Here is a 13,501-nt window from a genome sequence, read left to right as displayed (position 1 = left end):
TACTGAAGTTCCAACTTGCAACGATTCAATTTGTGTTTTTAAATTATAAATTTACGTTTTCCATGTCGTTTTATTGAATTTTATAGGTTGAACTCCACACTATTTGATCCATAACTGTGGGGTCATGGTAGGTCATTATGTTGTTCATCCTCTTGATGAAATGTCGGCTGAAATTCAATGGAATATGAAAAAGTTTGATTTGATGACTAACTCGATGGTCTATTGAACCACAGTTGAACTCAAGTTGAAATACCTTGGTTGCACTGATCTGCAAAAAACTAAATTTTTGTAACATTTGACAAAAAGTAGGCATTGGATAATGCGAAATATGCATTTTTGCTAATATGGGGAGAAACTAAAATTTCTAAAAATTACCAAGAGCTCAACATTACTTAATTCAGTGATCCTCAGCCCAGTTTTTTCGACCATTTTTATTTTTGATAGTGGATAGTTCTCGTAATAGTTTAGTTTGGAGTTCATGATAACTTTGGGAGTAGAACAGCTTCCCGAAGAAAAAATGTGCGGAACTTATCAGATATAGACACCATGTACGGCCCGCGGGCCGCACTTTGGTGACCACGGACTTAATCGAAGCTTCAATTTTATACAGCTCAGATCGCATATTGGGTAAATAGACAGAAGCCCATGTAGAACCTCAATGTAACTGTTATGCTGTTATATAGTCGACTCTCCACACTTCGATGTTATACCTCTCAATATCTCTCCATAAGTCGATATTTTTTTTTTCGATATTCTCCTTGTCTCGTTACATCCTTATATCAATGTGATTTACAATCTCGATTTTCTCTCTGTTACGCACATTATCAAAAGTTACTAGATCAGATTTTGAGAAATCAAAACAATTTGCTAGACAGATTTTGAGCATTCAAATCAATTTTCCTAGTAACAGAGTGATTTTCAATCTAGTATTCATTAGAAATTTGCTCTGTGTGTCGATCTCTCCTTAACTCGATGGTTCCTTAGATATCGAGATGTGGAGAGTCTACTGTATTAAGCATTATGACAATTTTTTTTGATCAATCTTATAGATTTTATAAAGATGGTCGAAAGTAATTACGATCTGATGACGTTACACGGTATTGACTCGAGATCGTGAAAAATGTTGAATGTGACAAGTTGTGGGCAGTGATGGTGTGTTCTATCACTCGATATTTTCCTTACCCAATGACCCTTTCAATAGTGAATCATGGAGAGCTGACTGTATTTTCCTAATAGTTAGCTGTTACCATAAGTTTGTACCACCAAACTGGAAATGAAATTTTAACCTATTTCAACCGCTCGATATCATAACAGAGAACCGACAAGAACTTCTAGGTACTGCTGGTGTGATAATCTCTAAATGAGCTTAAAGCTGGAACAAATTAATGGATTAGATTATGCTCGCTTAGAACCCGAAAAGGACCCACGAGGGATTCGGTTAAGCGAATGATAAACTTTTGCGTGTGGTGCGAAAATGACGATGATAACCGACGTAATCCCGCTTCTGCGTTAAATAGGTCAAATGATGGAAGCCATTAAACATTTTTGCACTTCTGCATGATGTGGTGGAACGCTATCCTGGGGGGAATAAATCTTTCTCTGAAGGACACACTTCGCGAGGATATATGGGAATTTGTTCACGGTCCCCGATTTTTGCAAGTGATGTAGAGTTTTAAGTGATTTATAAGAGGACGTGGAATTAATATGCAAATCAGTTAATTTGACTAGTCAGAAATATGATTGATGATGAATTTGATATGATCATGCAAATGATTTATAATTTAGTGCAACGACGTACTACATATGTTTGAATTCGTGTTTTTAACGTTAGTTAAACGTTCATCATAAAAAACTTCAAAAGCAACTTTTCATCAATTTCTTTAAAACTAAAACTCTTTTTATGAAAATATGTTCAGTGTACATTAGATTGAGAATAATTGTGAACACGTTTAAAAAAAAAGTTCCTAATTTATTACGGAATAACTGGATTTTGTAATACTTTAATTAATTATGGATCTTGTTCCCTGTTCTAATCGCCAAAAAACATAGGAAATCAGTGTAACAAGTTGCAGATTGATGATTTTTACTGCATGAGTCAAACATAATTATCCGAGTTGGATAATTATGACGAGTTCTGTAAAAATCGTGTTTGTACAGGATGATGTCATATCTTTAGTGTGATAAGCTCCTTCACAAATCATGCATTCAACTTTCAAGACGAAATGCTTCAAATGTTCCGAAAAGTAAGACCAATTTCCACAAAAGTTACAGTAGATTCTTATCTGATCTATTCAACATGGAAGTCGTAAAAAAAATTATTTTATTAATTGATTTCAGTTTGTTAGAAACATGATTCCAAATTCAGTCGAACATTGAATTTTATCTCAAGTTTTCCTGTTTAAATTAATCTTCATTGACATTGCGTTATCATCGTCTCAATCGCCTTGGCAGTTAAAGCAGTTCAATCACATCTAGGACCCTCTCAATCAAGGCAGGTTTAATTTTCAGCCTAGTCACCGGATTCCGGCATTTCATCAATCAGCCAGCCCTTGAGTATGCTCATCTGTGTGTCAACAGGCCTCAAAAAGACACTTGACACCGAAATGACAAAAAAAGGACTTTGGCATTACCGGATTGCCGCTTCGTATAAGTGCTCCACAAATCCGTCTACCGTTCTAGTTATACATATAGCACACGCATACAGAAATAACCACATTTTCGATTTTCTCCAAACTTCCAATCGTTAGAGAATCTCATCTGGACGATTCGGTGAGGCAAAAAGCGCCATATTGTTACTTCGAGTGTAATCACGGAAATCTATTTGTGCTGTGGTAGATTGGCACATTCCCTTCATTTCACTTTGCGCATCAAATACACCCCTCCGCTTCCACTTTAGGGGAGGACTGTGCAAAACTAACGTGTTGAGAAATTTCAATGGATCATTTGCTACTTCGATTTCTTTTTTAAAAGATGTGTTATGCTTCTCATATAGCATTCGTTAGGTTATGCCAAGGTTTTATAATTGACTTAGCACTAAAAATTTTCTCTAGGTATTTCATAAAAGCTTTGGAAACTCTCAATTTTAGAAATCTGCAAATACGAATTCTCGCAATAGTGTGTACTGCTATTAGTATTTTGTAATTTGGTGTACGATGAAAACATTAATCTGAAATATCTAAAACGACCGTACAAGGAAATTTTCCTCTATGTGGCAAAGGTACTCGGTAAGGTTCCTGCAAAATGCTGACTTACCAGAAAAAAGACAGGAGAGTAGATGCCGAACGCGGCCACAGCTGCTGAAATCGAAAGCATTCGCACGGTGGTGAGCTTGAGGGGGGTCCAGTCCAGGAACGGTGGCTTTGGCGTACGGACGTGGGTTTTCTTCTCCTTCACCTGGTGCCGGCGGAAACGATAGGAAGGATGAAAAAAAAAAAATGGAATGAATTCATAAACATAACTGCAAATTTACGATAGCTCTGGGGTTAGGGATTAGATGGAACCGTTGTTGCGAGTTGTGGAAATATTACCATTCAGAATGGGATGATTGTTAACACAAAATTATTTTTTCGTATATTACAATGAATCTCAAAAGTTAATCAGTCGGTTGTTGAAATGAATGGATTTACATTGAATTTTGCAGTTTTAGTTTAAGATTGACTTATTGATTCTTTAATAATACATTGAACAGTACTAATTGTTGTGCAGTAACCTGGGACGCGGTTAAAAAAAATTCTCACTCCAGTCCACTTCTTGGAATGAATTCGGGGCCCATAACAACTATCCAAAATTTCAGCTCGATCGGTGGAACTATAATTTAGCGTCAGCCGTTGGTACGGTTGCCCTCGTTTCTGCCTTCAAACAGTTTAGAAATTTTTGTCTATCATATTTAATTTTAATATTTGTATTATATTACCAATTTGCTGCAAATATTAATGCTAACAAGAAAATACTGGAAGAAAATCCGAAATTTTGTGGATGCTTTTCAACATTGGCTGTGCCAGTGCTTAGAATAGAATAGAATAGAAAATAAACTAAAATGTCCCGCAATAAGGCTTTCTTCGATGGCCATTCCTAAGTTATTTTAGTGGCCACAAAGAACCGCACTGGTCATTCATTCAATATTGTATTCGTGCTAAAAATGCTCAAGAAACCAAGACGATTGAGCTGTTTAATGGCTAGTTTTGGTACAAAAACTGAAATATCCCACAATATGGGTTTCCCCAGTGGTAATTCCTGGGTTATTTTGGTGATCAAAAAGAACCAAAGTAGTAATTCATATATAATTGAACTATAAGAGTCAAAAATATGAAGATAATAAATGTCTAGTTTTGGTTCTGAAACTTAGTGGTTCTATAATACGGGTTTTCTGGTAGCCATTCCGGTGTAATATGAGCCTCCAGTTTGCAAATGCTACTTGATACTGTTGCCAACAACACACGAACTTGCCACTAAACTACTGTAAGTAGTACCAATAGCCTAAGAATGCTAATGTAGTATGACGAACGATGAATATCATATTTTTCATTATAATTACAGCAAATTAACATGGCTAAGACATTGCAAGATACCATCAGGTTTCCAAGGGATTCCCTAAAAGGGTTTCCATAAGTTTTTAGGGGTTTCTCATGGATTTGAAAGGGTTTTTATTATTCCAAGGGGTATGCAAAATTTTACGAGCGTTGTTTCCGGCTCCTCAAGGTTCTCAGAGACGATTTCCAATTATTTGCTAGAAGCTGCTAGAGGTTTCCTTAATATTCCCAGGTTATCCCAAAAGATTTTGAGGTTTGTAATGGGTTTCTTGAGGCAGTGGTTTTCAGATTTTTAACTAAGGTTGTGGATTACATAAATAATATCCAATTCTTAAAAAAACGACAGATGCCAGCGAAATCTGGGGATTTTTAGTAGATTCTTTAAATTTCTGACTAAATAGTGAGTATTCTGTAGAATTTTTGGACTATGATCATTGAGATCCAAAAAAAATTCTGAGTTCTGCGAAATCTGTGAACCCTTAGGATTTGCAGCGCAATATGTGGATTGCTTTTTGATTTTTACGATCCTTTACGGAATCCTAAAAATTTCCAGTGGAATCAAATAGATTTAAGGGAGGTTTCTTGCAAAACCTGAAGATGCCTAGCTTTGGTTAAAAGTTTTCAAACTGAAATTCTAACGAGTTCCAGGATATTTCTATTTCCTGAGAATGTAGACTACTAGCGGTGATGACTGCAAGCAATCTTTGCTTGGGAGACGTGCCAACTCCCACAATAGGTGAAGTTAAGGATCCTATCAAACAGCTCAAGAACAACAAAGCAGCTGGAAAGGATGGCATCGGAGTGGAACTTATTAAAATGGGCCCCGACAGATTGGTTACTTGCCTGCAGCAATTCATAGCCAGGATCTGGGATACAGAACAGCTACTGGAGGAGTGGAAGGAGGGAGTAATATACCCAATATACATAAAGGGTGACAATTTACAATGTGAGAGCTCGTCTTCCGCCGTCTATCGCCGCTGGCAAGCATATTTGTGGGAAGTAATCAAGCCGGTTTTGTGGACGGGCAATCGACAACAGACCAAATCTTTATGATAATAAATCTTCGAGCTGTTTAGTAGAATACCTATAAGTAGATGAAAAAAACGAATTTAGTACTATACCATTTAATTCCACTAGAGTTTGTATCCTTTGACAGATACGCGTATTTCGACCTCAACTGTAAGGCCATCTTCAGTGTAGTGTACTAGACTCGACTTAGTAGTACACGACACTGAAGACGGCTTTACAGTTGAGGTCGAAATACGCGTATCTGTCAAAGGATACAAACTCTAGTGGAATTAAATGGTATAGTACTAAATTCGGTTTTTTCATCTACTCAAATCTTTATGTTTAGATCCTCCAAAAGTGTCGCGAATATCCCTACGCACCACACTTTCATCGACTTCAAAGCGGCCTATAATACCATCGACGGCAAAGAGCTATGGGACTTCGACAAGGCGATGGTCTTTCCTGCCTCCTGTTCAATAATGCGCAAGAAGGTGTTATGAAACGCGCGGGCTTCAACATGCGAAGCACGATCTTTAATAAATCCAGCCAGTTCATCTGTTTCGCTGACGACGTGGACATTGTCGTGAGAACGTTCTAGGTGTAATAATAGAGAAATTCGAAGACGTATCATTGCCGGAAGTCGTGCTTATTACGGACCCCAAAAGACCCCACAAGAGTATGTGAAAACGGCGTATGGAGGAGAATAGCTTACGCAACTCTACGGTGAACCCAAATAGTCGCCATAGCAGGAGGGGTAAGATGGGCGGGACACGTTGGACATGTCGGACAACAATCTCGCAAAAATGGTGTTCACCTTCATTCTTCAAACCATTGTGAAGGATGTTGCTGAAGAAACAAACCCCTTTTGAACTAATTATGTTAGGGATTTCCGTAGCTGGTTGCAGGGCTGTAATCCCATCTGAAGCTTAATAATAGCAAACAAACTCATAAATATCTTCTCTCCTATCCATCAAATTCTATTCCTCTCTTCACAAAATTTCTTTACCATGGTTTGAAGAATGAGTTTTCACTATGGCATGATGAGTAGAAGATCCCAAGTCTAACGTGTTTGGAATATTTTTCCAAATTTCTCCATAGTAACCACATTCAAATCACCATCTAGAAAGCTGAACATATTACAGAAAGATATGGGAGATTTACGTTGAATTTTGCAGTTTTAGTTTAAGATGAACTTATTGAATCTTTAATAATACATTGAACAGTACTAATTGTTGTGCAGTAACTTGGGACGCGGTTGAATATAAGCTGAACATATGACAGAAAGATATGGGAGATTAGATCTTCAAACATTTTTAAGTTCTGAACCGCCTTAACCAACCCCGTCAACTTCAGTTCTATTATTTAAACAGCTCAATTACTTAAGTATTTAACGAAATTATTCCACGAGTCGCGCGGCTGATAGTCTCTCCTTTTGGACCGCTGCTCTTTTTGATTTTTTAAGGGGCTTGCAAGAACTTCCAGGGCATCTCAAAAGCTTTTCAGCAGTTTTCAGGGATCCTTAAGGCGAAGTGGGCCGTCATTGACATTTGTACTGGGCATCGATTCATCTCACAATTGCGAATTGAAGAAAATCACTCGGTTTTGCACTGACATAGCTGAAAAAGTATCAGCATACTTTCTGCATGTGCGCGCAAGTAGTGATACTTTTCTGAATCAATATTACTTAAGATGACTGAGTTTTATCACTTTGAATTGCAACCTACTAAATCTACATAGCTGGCAAAATGAATGACGGGCTACTTAGGCTTAAAACGCAGAGTGCCCTTTGAAAACTTTTTGGAACATCTAGAAAAGCCTTGGAAACCTCTGTTCACTCGCATGGAAATATATGCGAAACATTATTTTAGTAATTTTTATCAGCTAAATTGGTAGCCATACCGCCGGCCTTAGAAACTTAGGTCTCTAACCACAACACCAAGCTCGGCCCCAGCTAATAAGAACTGAAAACTGCATTAAATTTACTTGAAAACTTCTCTGGAGACTCTGGGATTGCCTTTTTAACTTTGAAACCCCTGGAATATATTTTTGGATACTTTGAACCCCTTGAAAAGCTCTGAAAACCTCAAAATTTCTTCAGAACTGTAACGCTCAAGAGGAAATCCATGGAAAGCCATATGAAATTTGTAAGATTGCTCTGGACATCTTAAGGGTGGTTCGTAGCCGCTTAAGTTACATTAAAGTGCTTTTTGAGGAACCTATGAAATCGATTAGAAATCATCTTGCCAGCCCTGCAGAACCCTTGAAAAGTTCTGTGGCTAACTTGGTTATCTTCGGGAAGCTTTTAAATTCGCTTGGACAACTCTTGCGAATTGTATGCGAGCTGAAAGGGTGAGATCCTCGAAAAACTTTTCATACCGGTTCTCATGAGTTGATGTTTTAAGATCAATTATTAATAGGAAATACCTATTATATATTCATGAAAATTCGATTTTATTTAATTTATCACTTAAAAATTCTGGAGGATTTTTTAAATGCAATGAAACGACATTAATTTAGAAAAAATAAATTCGTATTTTTGACGTTACGTAACTTGTTGGCTTCGTGGCCAAGGAATTTGCCAGTATTGTGCCATGGAGTTTGGGTTCGATTCCCTCTTCAGACCGGAAAAAATCGTGAAGAAGATTCTCTGTGTTATTGAGTGTTGCATACTAGTTATCTGCCTACTGTTGCAACGCGTTAGTTAAAGTATGGGTAAAGGCTATTGGGTGTCCCTGAAAGCATAGGCACGACTTCACCACTCCGCCATTTTAAAACTAATGAAATAAAAATCTGATTTTCACAAATTTGATTCTAGTTCTCATCAAAAGTAAATTTTGATTTTTTTTCCCTTAAAAAATAAAGATGTCTTAGAAGCACCTCTCACTAATTTTACACAAATCGCGTTATTTTCGAGAGGCTTCGTTTGATAAAATTTGTACAAGTTCTGAAGGTACGTTTATTTTTTTTTATAAAATAAAATATCAGTTGTAATTGATTGGAGTACCACTTATTGAAAAGTATAGTTTAAACTTAAGTATTAGAAGTTTTAATAAAATAAAAATCCAATTATAGCTGTCAAAAAAAAAATCCATATATTTATGTAAAAACATGTATAAATACAAAAAATATGTTGTCTGTCCAAAAAAGGAGGTTGACTAACAAAAATCTGGAAAATCTTATTTTTATTTCTATAGAAAATACCCGAACAGTCAGAATTTCCCTTTATGTTATGAGGAAACCAAGTGTTTTTTTTATTAATCTTACCATTTTTCAAGTGGTTTCAAATATATATCATATTTTAATTCAATTGTAGATACTTCTTAGATACAACGTACTCAAACTCACCCCGTCGAAAGATTATGATAATTTTTTTAACTAGTGATGTTTCAGTGATGAGTTGATTTTCTAAAATCAAAATACAAGATGTAAAAACACTTTTTCATCAAATGAAATTTTCACAAAATGCATCAAAAATGCCCTAAAAAAAATATAAAAAACATGTGTTTGCTCAAAGAAGTACTATGATTCTCAAAGTCAAAGTCGTGTCCATACTTTCTGGGATACCTTATATTATATTCAAGTTGGTAAGAATAAAATATGAACCATTTATTCATGGAAATAAACTATTATCATCAACATACAGAAGATTAATCCCTTTAATTTACAAGCATAATCTCTGTCGAATGTATGGGTTTTAGATTTTATGCGCACCCTCAAGCCTTTTTCGATGTTTACAATTTTCCGCGAAGATCCACAAAGACTTGCGAAGGTCTGCAAGGTCCAAGAAAGTCCGTACAATATGATGGAGGTTCACGACCATTCGTGATGATCTGCGAATATTCTTGAAGATCCTAGCTGATGTGCAAAGCTCTACAAAGGTCCACGCAGATCCTCGGAGACTATATGAGGTAACTTGAAGGTCTGCAAAGTTTTGAAAAGGCTTGAACCGTGTCCACGTTATTTTGATTCAAAATGTGATGTAAATGGCTTTTAAGTTGAAATTGAAAGAAAAGTATAGGTTGCTTTTTCTAGATTATGTAACTTTTGAATCTGCTCCACTCTGACAGTTTGGAACCTGCTCAAATGAGCATTCTAGGCATGATAAGCACAGTTCAGTTGTCACTTGCACATATTTATGTTTAATGATTTTTTCAAAAATATGAGTGTTTCTTATCCCTCGTTATCTTGACTTTTCTGAGAAATTCCTACATAATTTTCTCATTGAGTTATACATTGAGGAAAAGTGGAATAATGTAAAACGGAATACCTAAATCGTCAGATTTACACAGTACATTTTGGATATCTCAATTTTGCTACATTTTGGAACGTACTACTCAGATTCGAATCAATTCAAACTACTCGCTTTAATTGAATGAGCATAGTTCCGACAAGACCGCTGACTCGTGGGGTTATATACATCTTGGCCTTACAATGCATTGCAGGCTTCCGCTGCCAGGAAACGATCGCACAAAATCACTGAGGTAGAAAACTTTGTCTTTTCACCATCTGCAGTTCACATCGGCATTTGAACTTATAGGTAGGTACTCTACTCATATGTGTGCTCCGCTCAGACGGCATCGAACGAGCAAGGAGGGAATTCGATTGATTCTAGTTTTGGATAGCAGACGACAGCAATGCCGCCGATATAGTGTGCGGTCTAAATAATTTTATCGTTTCAGATTAGTACCAACGGTTGTTGCTAAGAGTGGGAATTACTCCTCGCTTAGAACTCGTACGACCAAGCGATTTGTAATCAGGATTGGGAAATGGTGCAATAAAATTAATTTAACAATCTGGTTAAACTTTAACTGTAACCAATGATAAGCTGAGATGAGTTTGCAAGATTTTCGTTGATGTTGTGGAATGCATTATTCTGTAATGTAAAGATTCTCCCCATTTCTGAAAGCAACTCACTGAAACCAAATGGGAATTTCAATTAGCCTTCTGATAAATGCACTCAAAACAGTTTTACAACATCAATAAATCTACGCTCAACGCTTGGAAGAGCCCTAACTTTTTTGCAATTGCACTAGGTCAAGAAATTGGGCCACAACGACCATCACCGAAAGACATTAGTAACTCCAATAAATTATCCACATTCTGCTGAATGGTGGTAAATGCTGAGCACACCGGCATTAACCACCGAAACTCAACATCCGCCTCACAATTGAATCATTGCCGACGTCGTACAATGGTTGGAAAAAAAATTTTGGCCAAAACTGTTTCTACCGTTTTAATTGAAAAATATTTAATCTTATATGTTTTTTGTGTTTCTATTTTTTCAAAAGGCACTATTCATGTACTACGTAACTCTTTTGTAACGTACATTTTTGTGAATGATTTTGAAACACAAATTTCGTTTGCATTTGTTCGAATTTGCTTCGAATATGTATGAAACGATTTAAACATTTTTGTTAGATCTTGTAAACCTAGATCTAACAAAATATGTACCAAAAAATTACCAATGCTTCTCATTGTAATCTGTTCAAAATGGCGGCGAAATAATGCGACGCAACTTGTTTTTCAAGTTGGAAATCATCAAAATTACTAAGCAGTAATATTTAATAGTTCTTAAACTTCAACCACAAATTGTTTCCATTCTAATGTGCGATGTTCATTTAAGTGAACATATTGCATTCTTAATATATTCCTAATATATTAATGCATTCTTAATATATTAATTTTGTGTTTATGACGAATAAAAATTTTAATTTTAGTGTAATTTCAAGGATCATAAAAAAGGAAATAATATATGTTTTAAAAAAATGAATTATATAAAAATCTCGAAATAATTTTCGTTCGTTTTGGCCGCTTCTACATATGGATTCCAACCATTGTACATCGTCATCCTGGATTCCGAGCCACCACGAACTTATAAATTTTCCCGCTCACGAACGAAATTATTGTCAACTTTAATTACCTTCTTCCTTTGGTTTTTCAGATGCAGAATCGCCCGCCGCTGGGGATGATAGAGGGATGCCGGTCGGTAGAGCAGCCCCATGAAGAAACTGAACGATACCAGTCCGGTGACGGCTTGCAGACCCAGGCGCCAGCCCATTTTTCTGTGGGAGTTTTTTGTGAGATGAGAAAGAATAGGAAAAAAAAACAGGAAGTTAGTGAACTGTAGATTGTGATGATGACACGTAGCAACTACACTATCAACGAGAGATAAAAAAAAATCTAAAAATAATGATTGTGCTTTTAGGCAAACTTAGGCCAACCCAACGCCAACGGACAGCAGAACAGTGGATCAGAGAAAGGAAAAGTTTCTGTTGGAACTGCCCGCTACTGGAAAAATGTCATTGCCGGAGACCAAAAAATAATAAAAAGTACAGTCATCTCTCAAATAGTGATTCGATTGTGGAACTATGGTCCTTACATGTATTCAGAAGATAATTTTCATTGCTTCGTATATGGTATCAAGCTTAATGCGGATTTTTATAGGTTTAGCGATACCAAAATTATTTATAATGCATAGTAAAAATTTGACCATTCAAAATGTTCTATAAAATCGATGTAAGGATAGATATACATAAATTATGGATTGTCAACTTCTCATCTACTGAAGTCTGTCTCCAGGTCGCAATTGCACAGCAATCCTGACGTTAATCGCAAATCTCGTAGACAAAGAGCACCTGGGGAAGACTGTACAGCTATCCTCGATGAAAATGATGTCGTTTCAATATTTTGGCATAATTTATGTCCCTGGACGAACGGTAGGCGTCACCAGCACAGACCAGTGCATAAATTTGTGCATGTAACGTGGGAATTCCGGTCGACGAGGATGAAAAAGTGCTAAACTTATGCGATAATGGAAAACGAACTGACGGGTGTGGATATGCAGGCAGGCAGGAAATCCTCTTAGAAACGGGGCCCGGAAAGGGGCATTTATTCACCACATTTTTCTGAGCGGTCCTACTGAGGAAGTGAGGCAACATTGTATCTCCAAGTATTTTTTAATTATTTATGAGACTTGACGTGTTGATGGGTTTTCAGTGGTATAAAAAATAGTGCCATTATGTCACTTATGGAACGAGAAAATATCCGAAACATTGAGATAATTTTTCAAAATCGCCATTTGCATTTCTAATACGAGATTTCATTTGTGGAAACAGGATATTCGGGGAAAAGTATTACAACCAGTATAGATTCTGACTAAAATGTCACTTACAACTTTTTGTGAGGGACTCAATCCTTTTTAAAGTTACTTAAGGACAATTTATGTTGGGCAGTTGAAAATATTGATTTCTTTCCACACCGCTCTATTGATTGCAGGTACGATTTCAAGCCTTCGCTTTAAATTAGAGTTCTTTTAGAAAAAATTATAATGCGTAAGGTTTTTGAAATTCGCATGATTTTTTTTAGAGTGATGAGTTCGTATCCCGTTCGAGTGCCTTTTCAGATTGGTAATTTCCTCGATTTCTCTTGGCTTCGGAAAATATTCTGTCAATCCTCGAATACAGTAACTTTGGTTTCCTGTTCACGTGAAAGTTCACATTTTGAAATTTTTACGTACGGGTAACGGGTTTGGACCATTACAGCTCGCGAAAAGCCTGTTTAATCGATTGTTGGCGGTCCCTTTGACCAAAGACTTCGCCCTGGCCAATAAGAGCCTCGGAACCAATCTTAGTTCCCTACGGTGTACGACTGAAAATATTGCTCTATCGATTCAACACCATTTCCCGAAAAGACATTTCCCAGAAAGATATTCAAGAATAATTAAAATAATCAATGTAAAAAAACTTTTAAACAAATGACATACCATTGTTTGAGGTGACATTGGACCACTACTTTTACAACAATGTAATATTAGAATAATGAGAACAATGTAACAAGTTTTAAGAATACATATACATACTTATGAAATTTTCACGAATATGATGATATTTTGCATTAAAAAAAAACACTGAGGGTTCGGTAGGTTCATTCAGTTCATTTCCATATTGTTCTCACAGGACTCTTGA

The 13,501-nt window shown here is 36.4% G+C and overlaps 1 protein-coding gene across 2 annotated transcripts in view; it reads right to left on the bottom strand.

Annotated features, from left to right (window-relative positions):
• Positions 1-13,501, bottom strand: part of LOC5575506 (monocarboxylate transporter 8) — a 163,957-nt gene that overhangs the window by 28,747 nt on the left and 121,709 nt on the right. For both annotated transcript variants that reach the window (XM_021847031.1, XM_021847032.1), the window contains exons 8-9: positions 11,458-11,599; positions 3,253-3,393 (exon numbers count right to left, since the gene is read on the bottom strand). In XM_021847031.1, coding sequence (XP_021702723.1) covers positions 3,253-3,393; positions 11,458-11,599 — 283 coding nt within the window. The remainder of the gene's footprint in view (positions 1-3,252; positions 3,394-11,457; positions 11,600-13,501) is intronic.

Source organism: Aedes aegypti, chromosome 2 (genome assembly GCF_002204515.2).
Source record: "Aedes aegypti strain LVP_AGWG chromosome 2, AaegL5.0 Primary Assembly, whole genome shotgun sequence".
NCBI lineage: Eukaryota > Metazoa > Arthropoda > Insecta > Diptera > Culicidae > Aedes > Aedes aegypti.
Note: the sequence above shows the minus strand (reverse complement) of the source record. Positions and strands in the feature narration are given on the sequence as shown.